Source organism: Leptonychotes weddellii, chromosome 9 (assembly GCF_054177405.1).
Source record: "Leptonychotes weddellii isolate Sample4059 chromosome 9, ASM5417740v2, whole genome shotgun sequence".
NCBI lineage: Eukaryota > Metazoa > Chordata > Mammalia > Carnivora > Phocidae > Leptonychotes > Leptonychotes weddellii.
In genome coordinates this window covers 28609322-28627290 of record NC_138377.1, presented here as the reverse complement: position 1 = coordinate 28627290, position 17969 = coordinate 28609322, and the positions used below count along the sequence as shown (strand labels likewise).

At 39.8% G+C, this 17969-nt stretch overlaps 1 protein-coding gene across 1 annotated transcript in view; it reads right to left on the bottom strand.

The window, feature by feature from the left end:
- Positions 1-17969, bottom strand: part of LOC102741484 (DDB1- and CUL4-associated factor 5) — a 40561-nt gene that overhangs the window by 12715 nt on the left and 9877 nt on the right. The window contains exon 2 of the mRNA XM_081830356.1: positions 2159-2302. Coding sequence (XP_081686482.1) covers positions 2159-2302 — 144 coding nt within the window. The remainder of the gene's footprint in view (positions 1-2158; positions 2303-17969) is intronic.

Sequence of the window (17969 nt, the reverse complement as noted above, 5' to 3'; positions counted from 1 at the left end):
TGAGCACTTAGTAAGTCCCCAATAAATGTTTGCTACTACTCATATCCTTATCATCTCATAGCATTAAAATCTGATGACTTTGTGAGTATAAGTGATGGGAAACTTTTTCTCTTGCATTTTTCTTTATTCCATCGAAGAATCTAAAAATAATACATTCACAATATGTGTAATCCTGCTTTCAAAGGGTTTATATAACGAAACATAAAAACCTGAATATGAAAAGACAAAAGTAAAAAAATTCCCACTCTACACTGAAAGCACAACCAACAGTCACTTAAATAGAAAGTAATAGTAGCAGTAGAGATGTGGCCTGGGACATCTTAAATCCCTGGCTATCAACTCTATTGTGGGTGCATAACAAGTAAATCAAACCCATACTAATGCCTTCTAGGTAACAGGCACAGCTGAGGTGCTAGGGATACGAGAAGAGGAGGAAGATTCTGCCCGACCCTTGAGGAACTCCCAGTTCATCTACACAAACAACTAATAATGACAAAATGGGTTAACTTGTTGTAGTGAAATGCTCTATAATGGGCACACAGATAAAGGAGCAACTGTTTCCTTCAGGAGCAGGTTGAAAGTACATGGCAGAAAAGGAGAATGTTTTTATGGGGAAGAAGACATCTGAACAGAAACTCCAATAACTCAAAACTCTTACCAATGGAAGACTTAGGGGAACTGGTGGGGACTGGACAATTAATCATGATCCATGAAGGAACAGCAAAAGCAAACGATACAAGGGCACCTAAGATGGCAAGTGGTTTAGTGGGCTAGAGTACAAAATGCTGGGGAGGGGGATGAGGCTAGAGAGGTAGACAGAAGTTTACACTTTATCCTGTGGACACTGTGGGGTCAGAGGTTCACACGGTAAAACTTTATTTTTAAAAGAAAACTTGTGGGGCACCTGGGTGGCTCAGTTGGTTAAGCGACTGCCTTCGGCTCAGGTCATGATCCTGGAGTCCCGGGATCGAGTCCCACATCAGGCTCCCTGCTCGGCGGGGAATCTGCTTCTCCCTCTGACCCTCCCCCCGTCATGCTCTCTCTCTCTCATTCTCTCTCTCTCTCTCAAATAAATAAATAAATTAATTAATTAAATAAATAAAAGAAAACTTGTGATAAATAAGAAGGAGGGTTAGAGACTGGTTGCAGAAATCACAAAGGCCACTGCAACAGTCCAGATAAAAGATAAGGACCTGAACCAGGGCAGTGGGTATAGAAAGAGCGCAGAAACTAAAGGATGAATGTGAGAGGCTTTCAAGTCTAGATGGTGAGTGACAAGATAGGTAAATGAAAGAAAGGAAGGTTTGAGGATGACTTCAAGATTTCTATTAGGCTGACCATGTGGAACTGTCATTTTTATAGTTAAAAGTGCTTCAGTATTAGCAGTTTCTTAAAGTTGAACCTAATAGCTTAATCATTAGGTGAATGCTGATAATAACTGAGAAAAGGAATCCAGGGAACAAGAGGAAATATTTGTGCAGGGGAGAAAGACTAATAATTTTGGTTTTAGATCTGCTGCACTTAAATTGCTTTTAGAACACACAGGTAGATATTCCCTGGGAAAATCTGCAGTGCAGAAGAGAGGTCGGCTAGAAATGTGGTGGTCAGAAAGGAGTCTGGCTGATAGATAGAAGACATCACCAAGAGGCTGGCTTGAGCACAAGCCATTCCAATTGTACCCTAACACAACGTTTTTCAAACAGGAGCCATCCATGGATGAGGACATCAATTTGAGTCACAACCTTTAAGATCTTTAAAAATGAAACAGAATTTTTTAAAAACCAGAATGTACCACACATAGTAAGGTTAAGTACTATTTTAAGTATGTGTGTGTTTCTGCATGCCAGATTGCAATGTAAAAAGTTTTCTATTGAAAAAGAATGAGAGTGAAGGATCAAAAGAACAAAAGGAAGGAGGGGAGGAAGGACAGAGGAAGGAGAGGAGGAAGGACAGAAGGAAGGAGGGAGGGAGGGAGAAATTGCTCTCATATACCTGTTCGTATTTCTGCTGTAATGCAGAAAAGACAAGCTATGGGAAACCAGTAATTCTACAGCTCAGTGAAATAAAGGAAGAAAAACAAGGAGTTATTTTAGCACTCCTTTATCTAAAATCTCAGCCACAGTGAATTGCCCAAGGTAGAAATCTCCCTTCTTCTCACCTCCAGAGAATACTTTGGTGTTCCCACTGTTGAAAGCCAGGCAAAAAATGTTGGAATGGTGCTCTCCTTTCAGCTGTATGGGCTTGACTCTGGAGTGGATAGCTTGTTCCATGTGCCATAGCAGAACCCGGCGGTCATCTCCTCCTTGAGAGGGGAGTAAGAATCTAGGGTTAAGATGGCTGACATTTCAAGGCCAACACTCAGTTTTGCCAGCCTTGAATCCCATCCTTTCCAAAACTGCAACTCCCCAACACCGTACGATTCTGATGGGGCACATAAACCCAGGACTCTACCCCCTTAACCATCAGTAGACACATGGTCTCTAAGCCACTCACTTTTTCCCAGGAAAACTTGAACAGACATACAGAAATGGAAAGGGATAAACACCGATATTGAAACCCTCAAAGCCACCCTATTCCTGACTTTCCAGAGACTCCGTTGTTTAAATATTTCTTCACTTGGGGTGCCTGGGTGGCTCAGTCCGTTGAGCAGCTGCTTTGGCTCAGGGTCCTGGGATTAAGCCCTGCATTGGGCTCCCTGCTCAGCAGAAAGCCTGCTTCTCTCTCCCTCTGCTGCTCCCCCTGCTTGTGCTCTCTCTCTCTCTCTCTGTCAAATAAATAAATAAAATCTCAAAAAAAATTTTTTTAAATAAATAAATATTTCTTTGCTTGCTACCTAAAATCCTTCTATAATGCCCCCCACCACCATTTTTTGTCTAACAGAAGCTGAGTTGAGTTTTTAATGCTTGCAACCAAAGAACTCTATAGTAATATTTCTAGCACACTAGATTTCTCTCCTTGAGGTGATCTCATTGACTAGGGAACAGCATGCAAATGACAACTAAGGAACTGCCTGCCACAGCACCATCTAGACAGGGCCTTGCTCTCCTGAAGCCCAGTCCAGCTCTTTCCTCTGCATAACTCACAACAGTCTGAATTAAATGAGCAGACTGTATATACATACATATATCTAATGGTATTATACTGCATGAGCCAGCTCCTAAAGAATGAGAATATGTATATTCTATGTATTTTTTATATTTGCAATTGCACTAAAAATGTCTGGAAGGATGAATAACTTTTAATGTTAACAATGATTAACAATGGTTACTATTTTCAGGGAATAGGATTAAAAGAGGGGGAGGGCGCCTGGGTGGCTCAGTTGGTTAAGCGACTGCCTTCGCCTCAGGTCATGATCCTGGAGTCCCGCATCGGGCTCCCTGCTCAGCTGGGGGTCTGCTTCTCCCTCTGACCCTCTTCCCTCTCTTGCTATCTGTCTCTCATTCTCTCTCTCTCAAATAAATAAATAAAATCTTAAAAAATAAAACTAAAAATAAAAGAGGGGGAAAGAACTTTTATTTGATATATTTGGCACTGATTTTTTTATAACACTGATTTTTTATATTATTCTAATAAAATTTTAAGTTACAAAAGGGGCAAAGGGGCGCCTGGGTGGCTCAGTCGTTAAGCATCTGCCTTTGGCTCAGGTCATGATCCCAGGGTCCTGGGATCGAGCCCCGCATCAGGCTCCCTGCTCGACGGGAAGCCTGCTTCTCCCCCTCCCACTCCCCCTGCTTGTGTTCCCTCTCTCTCTAATAAATAAAATCCTTAAAAAAAAAAAAAAAAGGGGGCAAACATGAGCAGCAAACCACAGCAATCTCTATACCTCTTCTTCCCCTTGTCCATTCCATACAACAGCCACAAATTATAGCACATCCATATGAGGGCATACCATGCAGCCATGAAATCAGTACATCTCTAAGAACTAACTTGGAAAGATGTCCAAAGGTCTCTGTTAAGGGGAAATGTAAGGTGTAAAACAACCAAAATCCATTTTGTGTAAAACAAAATTTTAAAAAGCTCCATGACCAAAGGAACCTTGTCAATTTTGTACACTGTGGAGTCCCCAGCACCTAAATGAGTGCCCCCAAAGAGTAGATTTTGAATTAACATGTTCATATTTGCATATCTATGCTTATATTTGCCTATCTATATGGTTATAAAAGAAACTGTTTATAGTGGACACCACCTCCAGGTTAGAGTTGGGAAACTTTTTTTACTGTGGTAAAATACATATAACATGAAATTTACCATTCTAACCATTTTTTTTTTAAAGATTTTATTTATTTATTCATGAGAGACAGAGAGAGAGAGAGAGAAGCAGAGGGAGAAGCAGGCTCCCAAGGAGCAGGGAGCCTGATACGGGACTCGATCCCAGGACCCTGGGATCATGACCTGAGCCGAAGGCAGACGCTTAACCATCTGAGCCACCCAGGTGCCCCATTCTAACCACTTTTAAGTCTACAATTCAGTGGCATTCAGTATATTTGCACTGTTGTGCAACCATCACCACCATCCATCCCCAGAATCTTTACATCATCCCAACTGAAACTCCATACCCAATAAACAACAACTTCTCCCATCCCCAGTAACCACCACTCTACTTTCTGCCTATATGAATTTAACTGTTCTAGGTAACTCATATAAGTGGAACCATACAATAGTTGTCTTTTTTATTCACTTCGCATAATATCTTCAAAGATCATCCATATTGTAGCATGTTATCAGAATTCCATTCTTTCTTGAGCCTAAATAATATTCCACTATACACACACACCATATTTGTTTATCCATTTATCAACTGATGGACATCTGGGTTGTTTCCACCTTTGGGCTATTGTGAATAATGTTGCTAACAACATGGGTGTACAAGTATCTGTTCAAGTCCCTGCTTTTAATTCTTTTGGGTTTATACTACTGGGAAACTTTTATATTTTAATTTTTACTTTATACCTTCCTATAGTACTTGCCATAAACATATTTCCTTTTATAATAATAAAAAAATCAAAGAAGATAGAGCGGCTAAGTCAAACTTATTCTCCTTCCCCTAGAAAGAAGTTGCCTTTGCTTCTTCAGTTTCTTCTTTCTTTCATTGTAGGTCAAAATCAAGTTCCATGTTCTCCTCCCCCTTCATTGTCTACCAAGCTGAACCCTTAAGTGTAGTCCAGTGTTCTGTGTTTATGATTTGCCTCTTTCAACTATGACTTCTCTGGCCTGGGATGGTTATCTAAATTCTGTATCTTGGGGTGCCTGGCTGGTTTAGTCAGTGGAGCATGCAACTCTTGATTTCAGGGTTGTGAGTTCAGGCCCCATGTTGGGTGTAGAGATTACTTAAAAATAAAATCTTAAGGGGGCGCCTGGGTGGCTCAGTCGTTAAGCGTCTGCCTTCGGCTCAGGTCATGATCCCAGGGTTCTGGGATCGAGTCCCACATCGGGCTCCTTGCTCGGCAGGAAGCCTGCTTCTCCCTCTCCCACTCCCCCTGCTTGTGTTCCTGCTCTCGCTATCTCTCTCTCTGTCAAATAAATAAATAAAAATCTTTAAAAATAAATAAATAAATAAAATAAAATCTTAAGAAAAATTCTGTATCTCTTTTAAGTTAAAGTTATAAAAATAAAGGTGTGGGTTTTTGTTGTTTTATTTTAATGAATAAGGACACAAGGAATTTTTTAACCTATTAATAGATTTATACAGGCAGTGGGTACTTTAGTTCTCCATAGTTCTACTCTTACTGTTTTTCCCTAACACTGAAGCCACAAGTCAGGGACCTATCATGGCTTTTGCTACGGTGTATCCTATATTACAGAAATATTTTCTATACCCATGTCTCTATCAAAAGTGTAAAATTAAAAGATAAAAAGGCCCACATGTTTCTTCTACTTACTCATGTTTCTAATCTAATCTCTCTGAGCCTGAGTTTCATCAAATATAAAATGGGGATCATAACAGTTCTACCCTCATGAGTTTTACAGATTATAAAGACAAGTACAAGAGGGTTAAGTAACTTACCGTGGTCACACACAGTAAGTAATGTGGCTGAGCCAAGATTCAAAAGCAAGCAGTTAAGACTCTATCGCCTCCATTCTTAACCCCTATTCTAGGCTGCCTGCCTTACAGAACCAAAAATAAACCATAAATGACAAAGCAGTTCATCTAATGGACAATTGAAGGGATTCCCCACCTTGGAAACATAACTCAATAATGTGTAGGTTAGAATAAAACAAGGGAGCCTAGGAATAAAAATAGAAGCTGACTGAACTGGAGTAAACTGAAAGACCAGGAACAGGGAGGGACCAGGAAAAAACTGCCTGAATAATTGAAAGATTCTAGCAATACACAAAACTCACAATGGCTTGGTATCCAAAATAGACAAAGAATTCCTACAAATCAATTTTTAAAACCATTAGGAAAAGAGGCAAATATGACAATTCACAGAAGAGGAAATCCAAATAGCCAAAAAATATTACAGAGGAAGTCAACCTCTAAATTAATCAGGGGAATGCATGTTATAATTTAAATACATTCTTACAAAGTGGCACAAAGAAATGTACAAGAATGTTCACTGCATCACTGTTTATAATAGCAAAAAGCAAACAAAGCTGTAGACAACATAAATATTCACAAACATATATATTAATAGTTCCATTGGAATACTAATACAAATTAAAACTAAACCAAACAGAATACCATACAGCAATTAAAATGAACTAGAAATATGTGTAACAACATGAATAAATCTTGAAAACCTAATGGTAAGTAATAAAGTTTCAGAAGGATATGTAAAAGTTAACCATTAAGTGTATATTTTTAAATATACAAAGTAATACCATATATTGTTTGTAGATAAACACATCTAGTAACGTTTATCTTCGATTAACTTCTATTGTATCTGCAAAGTTTTGTTTCTTTAAAAAAAAGACTACAAGCAAATTTAACAAACAGTCAACTTTTTGTCAAATCCAATTACTTTTTTTGCTTTTTTAATTAATTTTTTTCAATTTCAGTATATTTAACATACAGTATTATATTAGTTTCAGGTGTACAATATAGTGATTCAACAATTCTATACATTATTCAGTGCTCATCTCTCTTTTATGTTTTATGATATTAAGAAAGTATTGTTACGTCTCTCTTATTTTAAGTAGGCTCCACACTCAACTTAGGGCTTGATTTCACGATCCTAAGACCAAGAGTCACAGGCTCTATTAGCTGAGCCAGCCAGGTGCCCCAGTATTGTTATGTCTCTTAAGTATAATAATGGCATTGTGGTGCTGTTAAAAGAAAAAAAAAAAGTGCTTATCAATTAGGGATGCATACTGAAATAGGTGAAATAGTATGTCTGGAATTCCCTTTTAAAATATTCCAGAAAAAGGGGTACCTGGGTGGCTCAGTTGGCTAAGCGACTGCCTTCAGCTCAGGTCATGATCCTGGAGTCCCGGGATCGAGTCCTGCATCGGGCTCCCTGCTCAGCAGGGAGTCTGCTTCTCCCTCTGACCCTCCCCCCTCTCATGCTCTATCTCATTCTCTCTCTCAAATAAATAAATAAAATCTTTAAAAAAAAAATTCCAGAAAAAGGGGGTGCCTGGGTGGGTCAGTCGTTAAGCACCTGCCTTTGGCTCAGGTCATGATCCTGGGGTCCTGGGATCAAGCCCCGCATCGGGCTCCCTGCTCACCGGGAAGCCTGCTTCTCCCTCTCCCACTCTCCCTGCTTGTGTTCCTGCTCTCGCTCTCTCTCTGTCAAATAAATAAATAAATCTTTTAAAAAAATAAAATAAAATATTCCAGAAAAAAAAAGGTAGGGGGAATAGGTGATCAATAAAATGTTGGTAATTATTATAGATGGGTATACTATACTTCTGTGAATGTTTGAACATTTCCATAAAATAAAACATTTTGGATTTTTTAAATGTTCATGATAGAGGGGCGCCTTCCTGGCTCAGTCAGAAGAGCATGTGACTCTTGATCTCAGGGTTGTGAGTTTGAGCCCCACATTGGATGTAGAGATTACTTAAATAAAACTCTTTAAAAAATGTTCATGATAGAAAAAGAAAAATGAAAACTAGACTCCCCAGGATGGGCTGGGATACTCACGGCAAGAAATATAGAACTGATGGCACTTCTATTTATTCACTCAGACCTATGCCAGGCAGCACAACCTCTCCTGAATTGAAGCAGCTTAAAAAAAAAAGTTTAATAAAAAAGAAAATAATATCTACACCTATGCACTTAAAGACATAACCATTCTCACCTAAGGGTCTTCCCCCATCATCCAGACAGCATTATCTTTAGTGTTCACTGTAGACATTCATAGATGATTTAATTTTGCCAAATAATGCTTAGTAATTTAAAATACATGGTTATTTGTAGAATGCCTCGGGATCACTTAAAATGATGTGTCCTTCGTATCTAACATGATGATGACAGCCCAAGTCCATAGGAGACTGGAATCACTGAGGCAGAAATGAGGCAATGGCAGGGCCTGCTTCTTCTACTTTGCCCTCGAGGTTAGTGTCAGAAGATGTAAGGTGCACCCCCCACACACACTCACACACACATTTCCTTAGGCAAGGTATTAAGAGTTCTGTGCAAAGACAACACTTTTCAACCATGTGTTGGCAAAAACCACAGTGGGTGCAAACTAGGTCATCACCTGAAATTGCTGAGCTGCTTTTAAGCCAGTAGAGGGAGCATAACAGCTGTGGCCAAATCTCTGACCCCACAAAGTAAAGGAGGGCTGGTGAATCAAGGGTAAATCAATTCAGAACCTCAAAAAAAACTGGATAGTTCTCCTCTCTCTGTGAATCATCTAGTCAAATTCAAAAGAGCAGAGATGTATTGTATGCCTCCATGCAGCGAGATTGTCGGACCTGCAACTAGTCCAAGTGAAGAGTTTGATCCTTTAAGCCGGCTCTGCAAGCCTGGCAGTTGGGTGCTGCCATGGGGTTAGCCCCAGTCTCTCTAGGGCTCCTCTAGGGCAGCACAGGGACCTCATAGGAAGGCAAGGCCTTTCTGCTTGGCACCAGGACCATGCAAGGAACAAGCAGAGGACAAGGCTTCTAAGCCTGGTTTCCTCATGAACAATTGCTCAGCTTTAATTCATCTGAGAACTCCAAAGGAACATAGCTACTCTGATGCTGGTCATTTTGGGTTGATTTAATTCTGCACTAAACTCACCAACTCATCCCAAAATGTACTATAATCACACTGTGGCAGCAGTATTGTAGTTACAAAAAAAACTTTATATTTAAAAGAGTACTCTTAGGGCGCCTGGGTGGCTCAGTCGGTTAAATGCCGGCCTTCAGCTCAGGTCAGGATCCCAGGGTCCTAAGATCAAGCCCCACGTCGGGCTCCCTGCTCAGTGGAGAGCCTGCTTCTCCCTCTCCCCCTGCCTGCCTCTCTGCCTACTTGTGCTCTCTCTCTCTCTGTCAAATAAATAAATAAAATCTTTTAAATAAATAAGTACTCTTTCAGGGTGCCTGGGTGGCTCAGTCAGTTTAAGCATCTGACTCTATCTCAGCTCAGATCTTGATCTCAGGGTCATGAGTTCGAGCCCTGCGTTGAGTTCCACACTGGGCATGGAGCCTACTTTAAAAAAAATAAAAAAGAATACTCTCTTCAAAGAGTCCTGAGCTATAATATAAGCAAAAACTATTCAAGCCCTCATAGCATACTGTAACAAAAGTAATTATTTAAAATTTTTCTTATTTTATAGCCCAGAAAAGCTGAGGCCCAGAAGGAAAAGAATTTGTTTTGGGCTTCCTCAGAAATTCAGCCAAACAGAGGACGGGACTGAGACAGCATTCTGAAACTCAGGATCAAATACACCTGCAGCACATTGTTTGAAGAGCAGGAGACTAAACCATTTAAAAGTCCATCAGTAGAAGTCGGGTTAAAATTACTGTTCAGTGAGGGGCGCCTGGGTGGCTCAGATGGTTAAGCGTCTGCCTTCGGCTCGGGTCATGATCCCAGGGTCCTGGGATCGAGCCCCACATCGGGCTCCTGGCTTGGCAGGGAGCCTGCTTCTCCCTCTCCCTCTGCCTCTGCCTCTCCCCCTGCTCATGCTCTCTAACTCTGTCTCAAATGAATAAATAAAAAATCTAAAAAAAAATAAATAAATAAAAAATTACTGTTCAGTGAAATAAACCAAACACAAAAGGACAAATACTGTACGATTCCACTTATATGAGGCATCTAGAGTAGTCAAATTCATACTGACATAAAGTAGATGGTGACTGCGGGGAGGGGCAATGGGGAGTTGTAAAATGGGAACAGAGTTTCAGTTTTGCAAGATGAAAAAGTCCTGGAAATGAATGGTGATGATGGTTGCATAACAATGTGAATGTACTTTATGCAACTGAACTGTATAGTTAAAAATAGTAAAAATGGTAAATTTTATGTTATGTATATTGTATATATATGTTATGTATATTTTACCACAATAAAAATGCAAAAAAGCTTATTGTTCATGTATGTACCATGTATTATGATACCAGGAAAAAAAAAGAAAAGCATGAGGCACTTCTGTCTGTACTAACATGGAATAATCACAAAAACAAAAAAGTGTTAAAAAAAAAAGTTTTCTTCTTTTTAAAAGAAGAAAATTTTCTTTTTAAAAATGGCAGAATGGGATTAGATCTAGCAAAGGTGGTACTCTAGAAGGCTACATGAAGTACAAGCTTTTGAAGAAAAGTGCCTAGATATCCTGGGGGCGAGTTATTCTACTTCTCGAACCTCAGTTTTATGATTCTAAGATGAAGAAAATACCAACTATCTCGCAGGGTTGTTGTGTGTATTGAGATACTACATGTAAAAACACCCAGTGCATCATGTTAGGTATACATAACCCTCAAGTTCTAGTTTCTTGTACATATCATTAATGAATTTGTCCTAATGTTTCCAACTCATTTTAGGTAGCATAAGAGTATAAATAGCATGATACATTTTTTTAAGATTTTATTTTTAAGTAATCTCTACACCCAATATGGGGCTTGAACTCACAACCCCAAGATCAAGAGTCACATGCTCTACTGACTGAGTCAGTCAGCACTCTGATACATTTTAATAAAAAATACACAAATTCGTACATGGAAGGGTAGAATCAAAATGTCTAACAGAGGTTACCTCTTGGGAATAGCAATTTTAGTTAATACCCTTTTATATTGTAGGGACGGACGCCTGGGTGGCTCAGTCGTTAAACATCTGCCTTGGGCTCAGGTCATGATCTCAGAGTCCTGGGACCCAGCCCTGCATCGGGCTCCTTGCTCAGCAGGGAGTCTGCTTCTCCCTCTCCCTCTACCACACCCCCTGCTCGTGCTCTCTCTCTCAAATGAATACATAAAATCTTTTTTAAAAAATACCCTTTCATATTGCTGCAGTTGTTTGGTTTTTTTTTTAACTTACAAAGACTAAAGGAAAATTATTCAGCCTGGCTTAAATCTTTTTAGCCTATTTACTCCTTCTTTGCAGTGTATATAATCGCCACTTTGTGAAGCCAAACTTTTTGTGTGGCCCATACCTCTCCTGAGTTCTAAGAGGCAGAATGAAGATACAGAGGCAGAGCCTGTGGGCCACACAGCCAGCCACTTCAGTGAATAGGAAATAAAGTCTGTTTTGCTATTTTCCCAAAGATGAAAATAATTAGCATTATTATAAGTACAGAAATTCATTCACATACATCTTTGCTTGTGAGGTAAGGATTATATAAACCCTTTTTCCAGATGAGGATCAGAGAGACATAATGACTTGCTAATAACCCAAGGAGCTAGGCCTGGAGCCTAAAACCAAGTTGTATCCCTCTTACCAAAGTGGGGAGGCCAAAACACTCCTTAGAATTTTAAGTGAGTCTGCCCTACCGCATTACACAGGAAAGAAAAGCATTTTCCATTTTGTCTCCAATTTATTTTTCCTAGACATGCCTAACATTTTGCTGGGGTTTTTTCTTAAGTCATTTTCAAGTGTAGAGCTTTGTGGCATTAAGTACATTCACATTTTCACATTGTTATGCAACTATCACCACAACCCATCTCCAAAATTTTTCATCTTCACAAACCGAAATTCTGTACCCACTAAATAATAAATCTGCATTCCTGCCTCCCCCTGTCCTTGGCAAGCATGATTCTAACTCTAGAGACCCTATTTCTGTCTCTATGAGTTCAACTACTCTAAGTACTTCATATAAAGGGACTCATACAAAATTTGTCTTTGATTAGCTTATTTCATCATAATGTCTTCAAGGTTCATCCATATTGTGGCATGTGACAGAATTTCCTTTTTAAGGCTGAATAATATTTTTCCCCCCCAAAGATTTTATTTATTTGACAGAGACACAGCAAGAGAGGGAACACAAGCAGGCAGAGTGGGAGAGGGAGAAGCAGGCTTCCTGTGGAGCAGGGAGCGCCATGCGGGACGTGAGGTCAAAAGCAGCTGCTTAACAACCGAGCCACCCAGGCGCCCCAAGGCTGAATAATATTCTACTTTATGTATATGCCACATTTTGTTTGTTCATTCATGCTCCCACCCTTTGGCTATAGTGAGTAATGCTATTATGAACATGAGGGTACAAATTATCTGCTCAATTCCCTGCTTTCAATTCTTTGGGGTTTATACCCAGAAATGAAATTCCTGGATCATATGGTAATTCTGTTTACTTTTCTGAGAAACTGCCACACTGTCTTCCACAGTGGCTGTGCCATCTTACATTCCCACCAACAGAGCACGAGACTTGCAATTTCTCCACATCCTCACCAACACCTGTTATTTTGTTTGTTTTGTCTTGCTGTTTTTAAGTAATAGCTATCCTAATGGGCTTGAAATGTTTGTGGGGTTTTTTTTTTTTAAGCTTTTATTTATTTGACAGAAAGAGCGAGTGAGAGCAGGAACACAAGCAGGTGGAGTTGGAGAGGGAGAAGCAGGCTTCCCGCGGAGCAAGGAGCCCGATGTGGGGCTCGATCCCAGGACCCCAGGATCATTACCTGAGCTGAAGGCAGACGCTTAATGACTGACCCACCCAGGCGTCCCTAGGCTTGAAATGTTTGCTGGCCTTTTTGACCCTCAAATAATAGACCAAAATGACTCTCAAGTCCTTACTGATTATCTTGAAGTATATCATGCAATCTATTATTCTTCTTATTTTACATTTACCTACTCTGAAAGTCAGTACTTATCAGGAGCACCTGGGCGGCTCAGTCGGTTTAAGTGTCCGACTCTTGGTTTCGGCTCAGGTCATTACCTCGGGGGTCATAAGACTGAGCCCTGGTTCAGCTCTGCTGGGTGGGGAGCCTGCTTGAGATTCTCTCTGTTCCTCTCCTTCTGCCCCTCCCCTCCCATGCTCTCACTCTCAAAAAAAAAAAAAAGAAAGTCAGTAGTCACTCTTCAGCTCACTCACTCCATCCAAAGAGTTGCCTACAGTTTATACTTATTGGATTGGTGTTTCACTACCGGAATGAAATGATGTCATATATAAATTTGAGATATTTATATGCATACTCTCCTCAAATCACTTACAAAAACATTAAGAGCACTAATCTCCATTTACCCAAGCCTGCCACTTCTGTAATTAGACCTATTTTAGAGACAGATGTAGCATGAGGCAGCACAGCATTCAAAACTACAGGCTTAGAATTCAAAGTGCATCGGTTCAACTCTTAATGTTGATACTACTTACTAGCTGAGTGCCTTCAGGCAGGTTACTTAACCTCTCTCAATTGTATCCTCTCATCTGCAAAATTGAGAAAATAACTCTACCTGTTTCATAGTACTATGTTAGGATTGATGAGATAGATCTGTGTGGAGGGCTTGGCCCATTGCCTGATACATAGTATGAGCTACAGAAATGTTAGCCAATTATATGCTGTTTGAACTCCAACAACAGCTAACTTAGCTAAATTTACTCTGGGCCAGGGGCTATCCTAAGGGTTTTACATTTAGTGGCTCTTCTAATCCTTTTAACAATCTTATGAAGTAGGTATTGTTGCTATCCTTATTATCCAGATAAAACTACAGAAAAGCTAAATATCCTGAAGGTACACAGCAATCAAGAGTGGGAGTTGGGATCTGAATCCCAGCTCCTTACCATGATACAATTCAGCCTCTCGAAAACAACAGGGGCCAGGCCACAAAAGGCCGACTGGAGAAGAGACAACCCTTTTAAAGAACAAGCCGCTACTCAGCTCCAGCCAGTTACTGCCACAGAGAAATGCAGCCTCAAGGTTGCCTGATCTTTGAATTTTTCAAGAAAAGCCAGCAACCTAAGGGGAAGATTTTTTTCTTAAAGTTTTTATTTATTTAGAGCGAGAGAGAGCTTGTGCACACGTGTGCGTACATGGGTGAGGAGGGGCAGAAGATGAGAGGGAGAGAGAATCTCAAGCAGACTCCCCTACTCATGACCCTGAGATCATGACCTGAGCCTAAACCAAGAGCCGGTTTTAACCGACTGCGCGACCCAGGCGTTCTTCAGACTAAAGGATTTTAATGTAACATACTGAAAATTTCTCTGATAATGGTTTCAGATTCTACATTGCAACTAATCTTTAAGAAACTTCCACTTGTTGAGTTTTGATATAATCTCAAAGAATATGCACGGTTATCTGATAAGGCATTAAAATACTCTTCCCTTTTCTAATTATATACCTGTGTAAGGCTGAATTTTCTTCCTCTGTCAGCTAAACCAATTATTTCACAACAGATTAAATGCAAATGCCTTTGTAATGTCTATTACGACATTAAAGAGTTGGAAGAGGTAATGTAACTTCTCTATTTTTTATTTTAGAAAATAGTTACTTTTTGTTAAGACATTATTATGTTAATATAAGGTTTATTATTTCTATTCTTAAAAGAATTTTTTAAGCTTTATCAGTTTTAAATTGTAATACAATAAAAACTGATAAAAATGACCTACATAAACTAAAGTTCTTTGAGGTCTTCAATGACTTTTAAGAGGACCTGAGACCAAAGAGTCTAAGAATTTTTTATTTAAGACAGTGGTTCTCACCCAGAGTGATGTCCTGCCTGGACCATTTGGCAACATCTAGAGACATTTCTGGTCATCACAGCAGGGAAGGTGCTACTGGCATATACTGGTTAGAGGCCATGGATGCTGCTAAACATGCTACAATGCACAGGACAGCTCCCCATAACAAAGAATTACCCAGCCCCAAATGTCAATACTGTTGAGGTTGAGAAACCCTGCTTTTGAGAAATATTCAATGGCGTACCAAAAAAATGTTAATATTAAGAAAACAGCTACAAAACAGCAGAGATGACCTAATCCCAATTTCTTAAATTTTTTAAAAAAGATTTATTTAAGAGAGAGAGGGAGAGAGTGTCCGAACACAAGCAGGAGGAGGGGCCGAGGGAGAGAGAGAATCTCAAGCAGACTCACGGATGAGCGAGGAGCCTGACCTGGGGCTCCATCCCAGACCCTGAGATCATGATCTGAGCCAAAATCAAGAGTCAGACACTTAACTGATTGGAGCCACCCAGGCGCCCCCCAATTTTATTTTTAAACTATGTACACATGCATACAAAAAAAAGGCTAAAATATGTCCCACGTGTCAAAAATGGTCATCCTGAGTAGGTGGTATACTTCCTTTCTTTAAATTCTATTTTCTGAATTTCCTATAATTAATACATGATCTTTTTAAAAACGTATGAATAAGTAGGAAGCCTGTCTTCTAAGTGTCCTATTCTATTGACCTGCATGATTCAACAGGAAATTCTCAATAGTAAAGTATGGAATTAGTGAAATGTCAAAGAACAAAAGCTCTTCAAATAGAGCTAAGGGAACACTAAAAACAGATTCTTGGATCTCATCAACAGTAAGGATTTACAAGGAAGTTATTAAGATAGTATGATGCACTGTAAGGTACTCCCAGACCACAGATCATGTCCAGTCTCACTTCTGCCATACAGAATTAACCTGGACAATACGTTCTCATGATTATATCACAGGCACTCTCTTCATTTATTGAGTAGTTTCTGATTTTTTTTGTTTTTTAAAATAAGAACACTGCCTGCCTGACTTTTGTAAAATTCCTTGCATAAACAACATTAACAACATAATAAAGCTTTCTTTTCTCTTCTTGAGAAATTCTAAGAAGGTTGAACCAATGCAGGCCCAATGCTTTAGTTCTTTTAGGAAGGCACACAATACCCACCTACAAGCAGGTATAAACAGAGATGTCAACCCTGAGACTCAAGGGCTGCTTGAAGCTGGTTGCCAAACATGTAAATTTCAGTTGTTTCTTGCCAGTATGTGGAAGGCAAAAACACATGCTTCAGCCATCTATGGCTGCTAGTGATATCTGTATAAACCATCAAACTTGGTTAAGACACCTACAAAAAGGAATGCCTGGGTGGCTCAGTCACCTTCAGCTCAGGTCCTGATCCCAGGGTCCTGGGATTTCGTCCCACATCAGGCTCCTTGCTCGGCGGGGAGCCTGCTTCTCCCTCTGCCTGCCGCTCCCCCCTGCTTGTGCTCTCTCTCTCTCTGACAAATAAATAATCTTTAAAAAAAAAAAAAAGACACCTATTAAAAAAACACACAACAATCCTCAGAGGTTCCAATTATTCACTTGGCCTTAAGTAGTAACACAAAAGATACAATTGAAATTTAGATACAAGACTTGAATGGAAATTCAGAATGAGAGAAGTTGTGTAACAAGATTTTGACAGGCACCTAGGTTTGCAGAAAATTCCTCCTCCTGAGTAATGTTCTTGGAAGGAAACAGACTTTCCAAAGTAAGGGAAGTATAGTCAGACTAAGAATTAAAACTGGAGACAGCCAGAGTGACAGTCTGCCTCCAACCTGGAAAATCTCTACTGACTCATCTCTAAAATAATGGGCACTGCCAACTTAATCAAAACAACCATGTTCAGGGACAATGAAACTGCAGATAGAATGTAGTAGCAGAGGGGTGCCTGAGTGGCTCAGTCAGTTAAGTGTCCGACTCTTAATTTCAGCTCAGGTCATGATCTCAGGTCTTGGGATTAAGCCCTGCGTTGGGTAGGCTCTGCACTCAGCAGGGAGTCAGCTTGAGGATTCTCTCTCTCCCTCTCTCTCTGCCCTCCCCCTGCTCATGCATACAAACTCTCTCTCTAAAATAAATAAATCTAAAAAAATAAGGAAAGAATGTAGGGGCAGAGGAAGCCAACGAAAGTTTAACACTTTACTTGAGAGTAAAGTCCTTTAGAAACACAGAATCTCATGACTTTCCCTATTGAGAGACGACATCAGAAGACCCCTGAGATTCAGATTTTAATCCTGACTATACTACTTACTAGTTGTAAACTACTGAGCAAATCACTTTACTTCTTTGCTCCTGTGTCCCTATATGTAAAATTAAAAGCTTCAATTAGATGACTATTATTCTTTTCCAGCAATAAAATTCTATGGTTCTACAGAGACAGAACGTTAATAGTAAACGGATCACAGTGACAATGGTGAAATCAGGACTCTAACCCAGATCTCTTAAACTTCTTTATTGATGTCATTTCACAACATGAAAGACATTCTCGAGGCAACTGGCCATATACCTGAAAAACTACAATTCCTGAAAATCCTTCCCAGGGCCAATCTATACATTTGAGGGGCCAACTTTTACTCCAAATGTATTCTGGTACTGGACAGATACTCCATAACATGGAGTTTTAATAACATGGTTTTAGTATCAGTATCACACCCACATTTTGGATAAAAACACCTCAGGAAAAAAAATCCCAACTCAGTGGTGAATCATTCCCCAAAACACCTTTCCTTAAAATCAACTGCAAAAAAACAACCCACAGGAAGACTTTTTAAAAAGGGGGGAGGAAGAATGTACAAGTGAACAGTAGAACAATAAGTATAAGATGAGGTATATACAAAGGAAGGGGTAACTCACTAGGCTCTGGATGTAGCATTTTCTTAATGGTTTTAGTTGCCTCTCCCCCTTTCTAACAAGAAACAAAGGGACAGGGGCGCCTGGGTGGCTCAGAT